This window comes from Ranitomeya imitator, chromosome 3, assembly GCF_032444005.1.
Source record: "Ranitomeya imitator isolate aRanImi1 chromosome 3, aRanImi1.pri, whole genome shotgun sequence".
Lineage (NCBI taxonomy): Eukaryota > Metazoa > Chordata > Amphibia > Anura > Dendrobatidae > Ranitomeya > Ranitomeya imitator.
Genome location: NC_091284.1, coordinates 291897415 through 291910411, shown reverse-complemented (window position 1 = coordinate 291910411; position 12997 = coordinate 291897415). Strand labels below are relative to the sequence as shown.

The 12997-nt window shown below is 43.6% G+C and overlaps 1 protein-coding gene across 13 annotated transcripts in view; it reads left to right on the top strand.

The window, feature by feature from the left end:
* ZC3H11A (zinc finger CCCH-type containing 11A) overlaps window positions 1-12997 on the top strand; it is a 142826-nt gene that overhangs the window by 84881 nt on the left and 44948 nt on the right. For all 13 annotated transcript variants that reach the window (XM_069756540.1, XM_069756539.1, XM_069756535.1 and 10 more), the window contains 4 exons: window positions 7551-8162; window positions 11243-11298; window positions 11406-11580; window positions 12055-12194. In XM_069756540.1, the coding sequence (XP_069612641.1) occupies window positions 7551-8162; window positions 11243-11298; window positions 11406-11580; window positions 12055-12194 (983 nt within the window). The remainder of the gene's footprint in view (window positions 1-7550; window positions 8163-11242; window positions 11299-11405; window positions 11581-12054; window positions 12195-12997) is intronic.

The following is a 12997-nucleotide window of genomic DNA, read 5'->3' as shown; positions in this document are numbered from 1 at the left end:
TGGGGCCCATGAAACTTTATGGAGCATTATACGGGGCTCCTGATTCAATATGGATATTCAAAAACACTTAACCTACTGATGTCTCAATTAATTTTACTTTTATTGGTATCTATTCTTACTTTTGAAATTTACCGGTAGCTACTGCATTTTCTACCCTAGGCTTATACTCAAATCATTAAGTTTTCCCAGTTTTTTGTGGCAAAATTAGGGGGGTCGGCTTATACTCGGGTCAGCTTATACTCGAGAAAATACGGTATGTGACATTTTCTGCCTGACATGAGTGCGTAATGCTTTTGGCTAATATATTAGTCCCATGGTATCTTAAGGACAGGGTTAAATCTGCCAGACCGTATTAATGAGAAATTATTGTTTTTGTTCTATGATGTAACCTTTATTATGTTGTATAATCTTCAATAAAATGAGTTTAAAAAAAAAAAGCGTTTATAAAAAAAAAAAAAAAAGGGTCCAACAACCAGCATTCACCCCCAATCTGAAGTTGGCTTTTAGTCCCTTTCAACTCATTTAAATTCTTAAGGTACCGTTACACTAACCGATTTACCAACGATCACTACCAGCGAGACGACCTGGCCGTGATCGTTGGTAAGTCGTTATGTGGTCGCTGTGGAGCTGTCACACACAGCTCTCTCCAGCGACCAACGATCAGGGGAACGATTTCGGTATCGTTGAAACTGTCTTCAACGATGCCGAAGTCCCCGGGTAACCAGGGTAAACATCGGGTTACTAAGCGCAGGGCCGCGCTTAATAACCCGATATTTACCCTGGTTACCATTGTAAAAGTAAAAAAAACACACTACATACTTACATTCCGATGTCTGTCACGTCCTCCGCCGTCAGCTTCCCACACTGACTGTGTCAGCGCCGGCTGTAAAGCAGAGCACAGCGGTGACGTCACTGCTGTGCTCTGCTTTACGGCCGGCGCTTACAGTCAGTGCAGGGAAGCTGACGGCAGGGGGCGTGACAGACATCGGAATGTAAGTATGTAGTGTTTTTTTCTTTTATAATGGAAACCAGGGTAAATATCGGGTTACTAAGCGCGGCCCTGCGCTTAGTAACCCAATATTTACCCTGGTTACAAGTGAACACATCACAGCGGGTGATCAGCGACCAAAAAAAGGTCCTGATCATTCCCCGACGATTTCCCAGCAGGGGCCTAATCGTTGGTTGCTGTCACACATAACGAGATCGTTAGCGGGATCGTTGCTACGTCACAAAAAGCGTGACGTTGCAACGATATCGTTAACGAAATCGTTGTGTGAAGGTACCTTTAAACTGATTCTAATAGATGAGAATGAGACACAATGTCCACGTGTCGACCATGCTTTTCTTCATACAGGCATCGGTGACCATCAGATCCTCCGTCAAAATGTCCAGTTGAAAAGAACAAATTAAACTGGTTTCCTGGGACCTAACTGGGTTTTCACAGGATTGAAAGTTTTCACACCAATTCCAAGAATGGGCTGGGCAGAAACCTGTAGAAATGGAGTGGAGTCAAGCATGCTCGCCTCCTCTCTTCATTGTTATGCGACTCTGGGAGAAAGCAGAGTGCAGGACTTGGCCATTTCCTACAGTCCTATAGCCAATAAATGGTGTACTAGTGCACATGTGTGAATCCAGGGTTCTTGTGCTTCAACCCTAACTGATCCCCCATTAAATAGGGAATAACTTTCAATGTTGGCAGAACCCCTTTAGACTTTAGAAAAAAATCCCATCAAAATGTAGGAGGTTCAAAAACTTTGCCGGTCTGCACAATGAGGTGGATAGGAGTCAGCTGCAGTACCCACACAACTGCTTGTACAGATGATGCTGTGTTCGTACTGATAATTAGGAGGCACTTGTTTTTTTTTATAGCAGGATAAAAAAAAAAAAAAACTTCACCATTTGAATACCAATGGCGTATCCTAAGTAAAACAAGTTCTGTTTTGTTTTAGGGAAAGCAATCCCTCCAAGAAAGTGGTTTACAAGCCCTGAGTGATTTAGGCTACGTTCACATTTGCGTTGTGCGCCGCTGCGTCGGCGACGCAACGCACAACGCAAATAAAAACGCACCAAAACGCTCGCAGAAACGCTGCGTTTTGCGACGCATGCGTCGTTTTTTGCCGAAATTTGGATGCAAGAAAAATGCAACGTGTTGCGTTTTCTTGGTCCGACGCTTGCGGCAAAAAAAAACGCATGCGTCGCACAACGCAACAAACAAAAACGCATGCGTCTCCCATGTTAAATATGGGGGCGCATGACGCATGCGTCGCCGCTGCGTCACCCGACGCAAACCCGACGCAAACTAGCATAATGCTAATGTGAACGTAGCCTAAATGCTTCGTTTCGAGTTACCTGTGATTTTATGTCACTACACCAGATCTTCTGTTAACTGTCATAAGCAGATACATAACTCAAGCATCCCATAAAGGATCGGGTATCACAATGCAGAAGTGAACTACATAATACCTCTATAGATTTGTGAGGTTGTAAATATATACTTAAAGCCGGCTTCTTACAGGTCACCAGCCCTAACATTGATGCTTATGGTGTGTGCTGTCCACTGTCGGCCACTCCACCCAAACTGACCAAACCCTTATTAACCCCTTCGCGCAACGCGCCGTACTAGTACTGCGCTGCCGGCACTGCATTTGTGCCAGCAGCAGTAATAGTACGGCGCACCGATCACCGCGGTCTCGCGCTGAGCGCCGCGGTGATCGGGTGCGGGTGTCAGCTGTATATGACAGCTGACACCCCGCAGCAATGCCCACGATCGGCGCTATGGCCGATCGCGGGCATTTAACCCCTCTGATGCCGCTGTCAGTAGGGACAGCGGCATAGAGGGGGATCGCGCAGGGACGGGGGCTCCCTGCGCTCTCCCACCGGAGCAACGCAATGAGATCGCGTTGCTCCGGTGACCCGGAAGGAGTCCCCAGATCCAAGATGGCCGCCGGACTCCTTCCGGGTCATGAAATGACCTGGCTAGCCGGCGCCTGCTGAGAGCAGGCGCTGGAAAGCCAGCTAAACTGCCTGTCAGATCGTTGATCTGACAGTGTGCTATGCACAGTGTCAGATCAACGATCTGATCTAATACAGAGATGTCCCACCCTGGGACAATGTTAGAAAGTTAAAAAAAAAAAAAATAGAATGTGTAAAAAAAAAAAAAAAATCCCCAAATAAAAAAACAAAAACATTTCCCAATAAATCCATTTATTTATGTAAATAAAAAAAAAAAACAATAAATGTACACATTTGGTATCGCCGCGTCCGTAACGACCCGCTCTATAAAACTATCCCACTAGTTAACCCCTTCAGTGAACACTGCAAAAAATAAAAAATAAAAAAACAAGGCAAAAAACATTGCTTTATTATCATACAGGCGAACAAAAAGTGGAATAACACGCGATCAAAACGACGGATATAAATAACCATGGTACCGCTGAAAACGTCATCTTGTCCCGAAAAAAAAAGCCGCCATACAGCATCATCAGCAGAAAAATAAAAAAGTTATAGCTCTCAGAATAATGCGATGTAAAAACAATAATTTTTTTATTATTTTTTTTATATTAAATAGTTTTTATTGTGTAAAAGCGCCAAAACATAAAAAAAAATTACATAAATGAGGTATCGCTGTAATCGTACTGACCTGAAGAATAAAACTGCTTTATCCATTTTACCACACGTGGAACGGTATAAATGCCCCCCCTAAAAGAAATTCAGGAATGGCTGTTTTTTGTTCATTCCGCCTCCCAAAAATCGGAATAAAAAGCGATCAAAAAATGTCATCTGCCCGAAAATGTTACCAATAAAAATGTCAACTCGTCCCGCAAAAAACAAGACCTCATATGACTCTGTGGGCCAAAATATGGATAAATTATAGCTCTCAAAATGTGGTGATGCAAAAACTATTTTTTGCAATAAAAAGCGTCTTTTAGTGTGTGACAGCTGCCAATCATAAAAATCCGCCAAAAAAACGCTATAAAAGTAAATCAAACCCCCCTTCATCACCCCCTTAGTTAGGGAAAAATAATAAAATATAAAAAAATGTATTTATTTCCATTTTCCCATTAGGGCTAAGGTTAGGGTTAGGGCTAGGGTTAGGGCTAGGGTTGGGGTTAGGGTTTCAGTTATAATTGGGGATTTCCACTGTTTAGGCACATCAGGGGCTCTCCAAACGCGACATGGCGTCCGATCTCAATTCCAGCCAATTCTGCTTTGAAAAAGTAAAACAGGGCTCCTTCCCTTCCGAGTTCTCCTGTGCGCCCAAACAGTGGTTCCCCCCAACATATGGGGTATCAGCGTTCTCAGGACAAGTTGGACAACAACTTTTGGGGTCCAATTTGTCCTTTTACCCTTGGGAAAATAAAAACGGGATAAAATATCATTTTCGTGGAAAAAAAAATATTTTTTATTTTCACGGCTCTGCGTTATAAACTGTAGTGAAACACTTGGTTCAAAGCTCTCACAACACATCTAGATAAGTTCCTTGGGGGGGTCTAGTTTCCAATATGGGGTCACTTGTGGGGGGTTTCTACTGTTTAGGTACATCAGGGGCTCTGGAAATGCAACATGACGCCTGCAGACCAATCCATCTAAGTCTGCATTTCCAATGGTGCTCCTTCCCTTCCGAGCTCTGCCGTGCACCCAAACAGTGGTTCCCCCCAACATATGGGGTATCAGCGTTCTCAGGACAAGTTGGACAACAACTTTTGGGGTCCAATTTGTCCTTTTACCCTTGGGAAAATAAAAACGGGATAAAATATCATTTTCGTGGAAAAAAAAATATTTTTTATTTTCACGGCTCTGCGTTATAAACTGTAGTGAAACATTGTTGGTTCAAAGCTCTCACAACACATCTAGATAAGTTCCTTGGGGGGTCTAGTTTCCAATATGGGGTCACTCGTGGTGGGTTTCTACTGTTTAGGTACATCAGGGGCTCTGCAAATGCAACATGCCACCTGCAGTCCATTCCATCTAAGTCTGCATTTCAAACGGTGCTCCTTCCCTTCCGAGCTCTGCCATGCACTCAAACGGTGGTTCCCACCCACATGTGGGGTATCTGCGTACTCAGGACAAATTGGACAATAACATTTGTGGTCCAATTTCTCCTGTTACCCTTGGGAAAAAAAAAATTGCGGGCTAAAACATCATTTTGTGGAAAGAAAAAATGATTTTTTAATTTTCACAATGCTACGTTCTAAACTTTAGTGAAACAATTGGGGGTTAAAAGTGCTCACCACACATCTAGATAAGTTCCTTAGGGGGTCTTCTTTCCAAAATGGGGTCACTTGTGGGGGGTTTCCACTGTTAAGGCACGCCAGGGGCTCTCCAAATGCGACATGGCGTCCGATCTCAATTCCAGCCAATTTTGCATTGAAAAGTCAAATGGCACTCCTTCCCTTCCGAGCTCTGCCATGTGCTCAAAGAGTGGTTTATCCCCACATATGAAGTATCGACGTACTCAGGACAAATTGCACAACAACTTTTGGGGTCCAATTTATCCTGTTACCCTTGGGAAAATATAAAATTTGGGGCAAAAAGATCATTTTTTGTGAAAATTAATATAAAATTTTTTTTTACGGCTCTACATTATAAACTTCTGTGAAGCACTTGGAGGTTCAAAGTGCTCACCACACATCTAGATTAGTTCCTTAGGGGGTCTACTTTCCAAAATGGTGTCACTTGTGGGGGTTTCCACTGTTTAGGCACATCAGGGGCTCGCCAATCGTGACATGGGCTCCGATCTCAATTCCAGCAAATCTTGCATTGAAAAGTCAAATGGCGCTCCTTCCCTTCCGAGCTCTGCCATGTGCCCAAACAGTGGTTTACCCCCACATATGGGGTATCGGCGTACTCAGGACAAATTGTACAACGACTTTTGTGGTCCAATTTCTCCTGTTACCCTTGGTAAAATGAAACAAATTGGACCTGAAGTAAAAATTTTGTGAAAAAAAAAGTTAAATGTTCAATTTTTTTAAACATTCAAAAAATTCCTGTGAAGCACCTGAAGGGTTAATAAACTTTTTGAATGTGGTTTTGAGTACCTTGAGGGGTACAGTTTTTAGAATGGTGTCACTTTTGGGCATTTTCTGTCATATAGACCCCTCAAAGTCACTTCAAGTGTGAGGTGGTCCGTAAAAAAAATGGTTTTGCAAATTTTGTTGCAAAAATGAGAAATCGCTGGTCAACTTTTAACCCTTATAACGTCCTAACAAAAAAAAAAAATTGTTTCCAAAATTGTGCTGATGTAAAGCAGACATGTGGGAAATGTTGTTTATTAACTATATTATGTGATATAACTCTCTAATTTAAGGGCATAAAAACTAAGAGTTTGAAAATTGCTAAATTTTCATAATTTCCGACAAATTTTTGTTTTTTTCACAAATAAATGCAAGTCATATCGAAGAAGTTTTACCACTATCATGAAGTACAATATGTCACGAGAAAACAGTGTCAGAATCACCAGGATCCGTTGAAGCGTTTCAGAGTTATGACCTCATAAAGTGACAGTGGTCAGAATTGTAAAAATTGGCCCGGTCACTTAGGTGAAAACAGGCTTTGGGGTGAAGGGGTTAAAGAAAAGATGTCTCATTGTTCTGTGGGATTTCAATAGAATATTCAAAGGTTGTAGGGTGACTGGGTCACTCATTTTTGAGACCAGTCTGTTTTTTTTCTGCTGGTTTGCACATTCTAAGAGTCCAGATGCTCCTGACTCATGAAGAGGCATACGCCTTTTGCATCTGGAGCATTGGACAAGTAGTATACATGTCAGTGTGCGACACCACAAATCCTATTCAATGTCCCTGCTGGAGTAAGACTTGTGGCTTGGCAAACGCCTTCTCTCTTTTTTTATTTGATGATCATCGCTCAATACGCCCACGTTCCGCCAACTTTGTCAGAATTGGGTAAGAACTGCATGAGAGCATTAAAAGATGAAAAAGCTTTGATCAGTCGGGGCCAAATTGTATTTCAATGTGTGCTATTTTTTTTCAGTCTCTTGTGGATTTTTGTATCCAATAAATTCTATGGCTTGATCATCTTAGTGTGCACGGCTGTGGCACATTATAGAATTTACCATGGTTGTGCCTGTTCATCGTTATAGAAGGCTCCTTTGCCTACTGCCAATTCCTTCTATTGACTCATCAGACCACATTGCTGCTTGTAGTAAAAAATATAACCACATTGTTTTATTATAGTAGTTTTGACTTTGTTGAAATAAACTGCCAGTAATGGTGTAGAAATCTTCTAGTGCCAGGCTGCAATGCAGTAGGGTCTTTTACAGCCTTCTGGGTAATTCCCAGGGCCATGTGGTGCCAACAATGTAGAACGTTAGTACTTAAAATTATTATTATTATAGAATCTAGTTTATTTATATAGCGCCAACATATTCCGCAGCGCTTTACAAATTGTAAAGGGGACTTGTACAGACAATAGACATTACAACGTAACAAAAACACAGTTCAAAATAGATACCAAGAGGAATGAGGGCCCTGCTCGCAAGCTTACAATCTATAGGAATGTCCCTAAATGACGGGGGGTTTTTTTTTTTTTTGCAGAAACAGATGACAATACAGGGAATGACTTCCATATTAAGACTCTTCAAGAAATCCGTCAGGAAAAAGCCAATCAAAGGCAGGATCACAATGTCTCAAGTTTATCTTCTCAAAATGAAGACAAAGTCCTTGTTAAGAGCAAACCTTCCTCCAAGCCTCAAATAGCAATTTACATCAAATCATTAAGTGAAATTCAGGCAGAAAAGAGACTTAGACAACTGAAAAATGGGGTAGAGAAGTGTGAGACCCCAAAAGATGAAAAACAGAGCATTGCAGATAATGCTCTAGAGCAAAAAACGGATGGAAGTACAGCACAACATTGTCTGGTCCCACCTGAAACCACACAAAAACAGACTGGTGTTAATTGTAAAATTCAGTGTGAAAGAAAGATGAAACGGACAAATGACAATATTTCCAGCAATTCTGGTACTGCTAAACTTCTTTCTGTGAGTTTACAGTCAATAGAAAAAGTAAGAGTCAAAACATTGGAAGAGATCAGGCAAGAGAAAGCTCTCCGTCTCCAACAAGCCGCAAAATCAGAGAATGTGGAGTCTGCATTTCAGCCATCGGCACCCGTACACCACAGAAAGATCCTGTGGCTCTCCAAACTCCCCGGTAAATATGATTATCTGTAAGGTGTAACTACTATAGCCTTCAACTTCTGACCTCTAGAGATCTCGCTTACTGATCATCAGTGCACAGATATCTGCACGGCTTGGTTCTTATTAATCTTCTGCTTTAAATGTATTTATATTTTAAATCTGTGCCTTGCCTGCTGTAAGTAATCACTTGCCACTTCAATAGTCAAGATGTGGGGAAAATGGTAACCCTTTAATGAGAAAGCAAGTTTTTGGGATTGGTGCATTTGTTTTTTTTTTCCTTTTTTTTTGTCTTCTAAGAGACACAGCTGGCATCTGCCGGAAATGGTGCATGCTCAGCTCCCTAGCCCTCTCCCTACACCCACATTCGAGAAGTAGTTAAAAGGTTGTTCTGCATAAACAAGTTATCACTAGCTTATTGGTGGGTGTCCCATCACTGCAATTCTCACCGATCAGTAGATCGGGGAACTTCTATCAACCGACCGCCCCTCTATTCATTTTTTTATGAGCGCGTGGGAAAAAGCCGAGCACAGCGCTTGGCAGCCCCAAAGTGCAATGTAGTGCAGGTCACACACATTGCCACTCCATTCTGAAGGGGATAAATGTTCCACACTTTGCTGTTCAGTGGGGGTCTCAGCAGTCAGACCCTCACCAATATATGTTATCACTTATCTTATGCATAGGAAGCTACTTGTTTTAACCGGACAACCACTTTAAAGGGGTTATCTGGTTTGCTAGTTTAGTCTGGCATGTTAATGTTCGAATTAACCCACATATGATTGATTGGACCACTCTGCCCAATTCTTATTGACTGCTTAAGAGGAAAGTCCATAGTTTCATGCAGGTCCTTGGTTGGAATCCTACCACATGAACCATAGTGGCACAAAACAACAATGTGCTATAGCTGGGTACAGAAGAGCCACATTTAGATAAGCGACAATTGTTTTTAAGCACTTGGTACTAAACCATTATGTACTCCATTCCTCATTTCCATTCAGTTTTTTCCCCCCTCCCTATATATCGGGAAGATCTGGACAGAAAACATCATATAACTCACATCAGTTCTTATCCCACACAAGACTAATTTTCCCTCATCATACACATGGATACACATTTAACACTTAAATAAATAAAAAAACTACATTGCTATATCATAATATATGTAACTAGCTGTTGAACCCGTTCTACGCCCGGGTAGCGAGCATTTATATTGGTATATGGTCTCCATCCTGTCATGTGCTAATCCATCCTGCGTCCCCATCCTGTCATGTGCTGCTCCCATCCTGCGCCCCCGTTCTGTCATGTGCTGCTCCCATCCTGCGCCCCCGTTCTGTCATGTGCTGCTCCCATCCTGCGCCCCCGTTCTGTCATGTGCTGCTCCCATCCTGCGCCCCCGTTCTGTCATGTGCTGCTCCCATCCTGCGCCTCCGTTCTGTCATTTGCTGCTCCCATCCTGTCATGTGCTGCTCCCATCCTGCGCCACCGTTCTGTCATGTGCTGCTCCCATCCTGCGCCCCCGTTCTGTCATGTGCTGCTCCCATCCTGCGCCCCCGTTCTGTCATGTGCTGCTCCCATCCTGCGCCTCCGTTCTGTCATTTGCTGCTCCCATCCTGTCATGTGCTGCTCCCATCCTGCGCCACCGTTCTGTCATGTGCTGCTCCCATCCTGTGCCCCCGTTCTGTCATGTGCTGCTCCCATCCTGCGCCCCCGTTCTGTCATGTGCTGCTTCCATCCTGCACCCCCGTTCTGTCATGTGCTGCTGCCATCCTGCGCCCCCGTTCTGTCATGTGCTGCTCCCATCCTGCGCCCACGTTCTGTCATGTGCTGCTCCCATCCTGTGCCCCCGTTCTGTCATGTGCTGCTCCCATCCTGTGCCCCCGTTCTGTCATGTGCTGCTCCCATCCTGCGGCACCGTTCTGTCATGTGCTGCTCCCATCCTGCGGCACCGTTCTTTAATTTGCTGCTCCCATCCATATGCCCCATACGCTGCTCCATAAGATGCTCCATAGTATATGCCCCGTATCAGGTGGCGTAAGTAACAAATAGCTGTGGCATGAAGTGCCACAGCCTCATGCCACAGCAATTTGTTACTTACGCCATTCCTTTCCGCCCATTTTCTTTGCCCTCCTGCCTGAATCGGCGCCTGCGCAGTCCGCGCTTTCTGGCGCCATTTTCTTGAAGACACACCTGCAGTGTGTCTTCAAGAAAATGGCGCCGGCAGTGTGTCTTCATGAAAATGGCGCCGGAAAGCGCGGACTGCGCAGGCGCCGATTCCGGCAGCAGGAATCGGCGCAGTCCGCGCTTTCCGGCGCCATTTTCTTGAAGACACACTGCAGTGCGCAGGTGCCGCCATTTTCTTTGTCCTGCTGCCGGAATCGGCACCTGCGCACTGCAGTGTGTCTTCAAGAAAATGGTGCCGGAAAGTGCGGACTGCGCAGGCACCGATTCCTGCTGCCGGGATCGGCGCCTGAGCAGTCCGCGCTTTCCGGCGCCATTTTCTTGAAGACACACTGCAGTGCGCAGGTGCCGCCATTTTCTTTGTCCTGCTGCCGGAATCGGCACCTGCGCACTGCAGTGTGTCTTCAAGAAAATGGTGCCGGAAAGTGCGGACTGCGCAGGCACCGATTCCTGCTGCCGGGATCGGCGCCTGAGCAGTCCGCGCTTTCCGGCGCCATTTTCTTGAAGACACACTCCGGCATTAAGCACGTCATCGCATCGCTCCCTCTGAACTGTGAACGTCACAGCAGAGGACCCGGGAGACGGAGCCACACGCAGCGCTGGAACGGGGGACAGGTGAATATACTTACTCCCTGACTCTCCGGTGGAGATCGCGGTGTGCGTTCATTGCTTACGCATACAGCGATCTCCTGGGAGCGTCACTCTGTGGGGGCCAGACTGCGCCGGCGCTTGCGCAGTCTATAAAGGCTTCGGAAAGAGTGACGCTCCCAGCGTTATATTATAGATGGCATACCAGATTTCCAGAAAAATTCTGCTCTACTTACCCCAACAATCACCTCTTGCTGAAAATATCTTTTTATACTATGTATTTAACAAATGATTGCAAAAATTGTGTATGTTCTTTAAAAAAAAAAATAGGTAGGACAGATGCAAAGATGGACCAAACGACTGACAAGCCAACCCCTGCTGAAGAGGTAAGTTGGGTATTTTGTCGTAAGGTCTGATGTTTCTGATCTAATTCTTGTAGATGAGGACAATGAGACGCATCTTCCATGTATTGACTGTGCTTTTCTGCATACAGACATCCGTGACGATCAGATCCTCCGTTAAAATGTCAAGTCGAAAAGAAATTAAAAAAAATCTCTCCACCAAGACTGAAAGTAGCACATTGATTGCAGACTCTCAAGTGTCCACACCGAAACATGGAAGCAACACAGAAGTGTTTAAGCCAACGCCTATAGCGCTTGAAAAGAGAGGTATGTGTTTCAGTGAATTCTGATAATGGTGAATAAACAGTAGTGCATGAATATAAGATAACTGGTTTTACAGTTACAATTGTTAGGCGTTATGGAGTATTCAGTCTGTATTTGCCACACAGTAAAGATGGTTGCAGATTGGTACTTCATGAGTATTATGCATTTTCAACAGTATCATTTCCACCACAAGTGTAACTTGTACATCCTGGGGTGTAGCCAGGTAGAAAATAGCTATACTGCCTTTCATGCTTGGAAACAGTGGTTGTCAAATGGTGTCATACATTGGATATGCCTTACATGTTCATGTGTTGTGGTGTAACTGCTGGGAGCACCATTAATCCCATGGATGATCTTTCAACAAATGGACACTGCACTCTTACATCCAATAAACCTATCCTATATTCTCATTCTGCTACAAGCCTTTACTGTTTTTAGATAATTATTAGTAACATTTAATATCTTCCTGCTTTACAGAGAAACCAAAACATAATGTTGAGCCATTGCCTGTGAAAGTTGCCACGAAGCAGAAAGCACAAGAAAGAACTATAGTTGCTGAAGTTAAACCAATGAGCTCTGCTCTAACATGCAGCAAAGGCGAGACCTCACCAGGAATAGTAAGTAACACTTTACTTATGTTTTATTATAAACACTTCACAAACTGAGAGAACAGTAGGACAATTGCAGGAACATAGTCTGAGCCGTGCTGCCACTTGTTAGTCTGCTGTCCATCAGTGATCAATCACTCCAAAGACCTACTGATAGGGAATTTACATTGTGAGCCCCACTAGGGACAGTGATGATACTGTATGTAAAGCGCTGCAGAATATGATAGTGCTGTATAAGCAAAGCATAATAAATAATAATAATCGCTCAATTCAGTGTAGAGTTTAACAGAAGCCATTGCGAGCCTTCCTCTCTCTTACACCTGATGGCAAAGCTGACATTGCCTTTGCTCTGTTCCACTCTCCCAAGTAGATTATCACCTGTACTTTTGCACAGTACACCACAGTGCATCTTATGATGGTTGTCCTCATGAACTGGTGATACACCATGTGAGTTCAACAAACATTTATCTAACTTGCTTAACCCCTTAGAGCTATATGACATGTATATCCATAATCAGCACATGTCAGTAGATCAGTGTCTTTCTATTGCGATCATTTGTTTTCAACAATTTTATTGGGGAATTTCAACTTTTAACAAGGAGGGATAAATTAGGAAGGGAAGGGAAAGGGAAGTGGGGTATGAGAATAGGGAAAAAAAATAAAAAATAAACCCCTATAGCAATAGGGGTGACAGGCAATCAATCATATAGTCGGTTAATGTAGTGTAATAAGCTAATAAGTTAACATTAAGTAGCATAACATATTGAACAGTGAGTCAAATTTTAAGAGGTCGCTAAATAAACAGTTTAGAA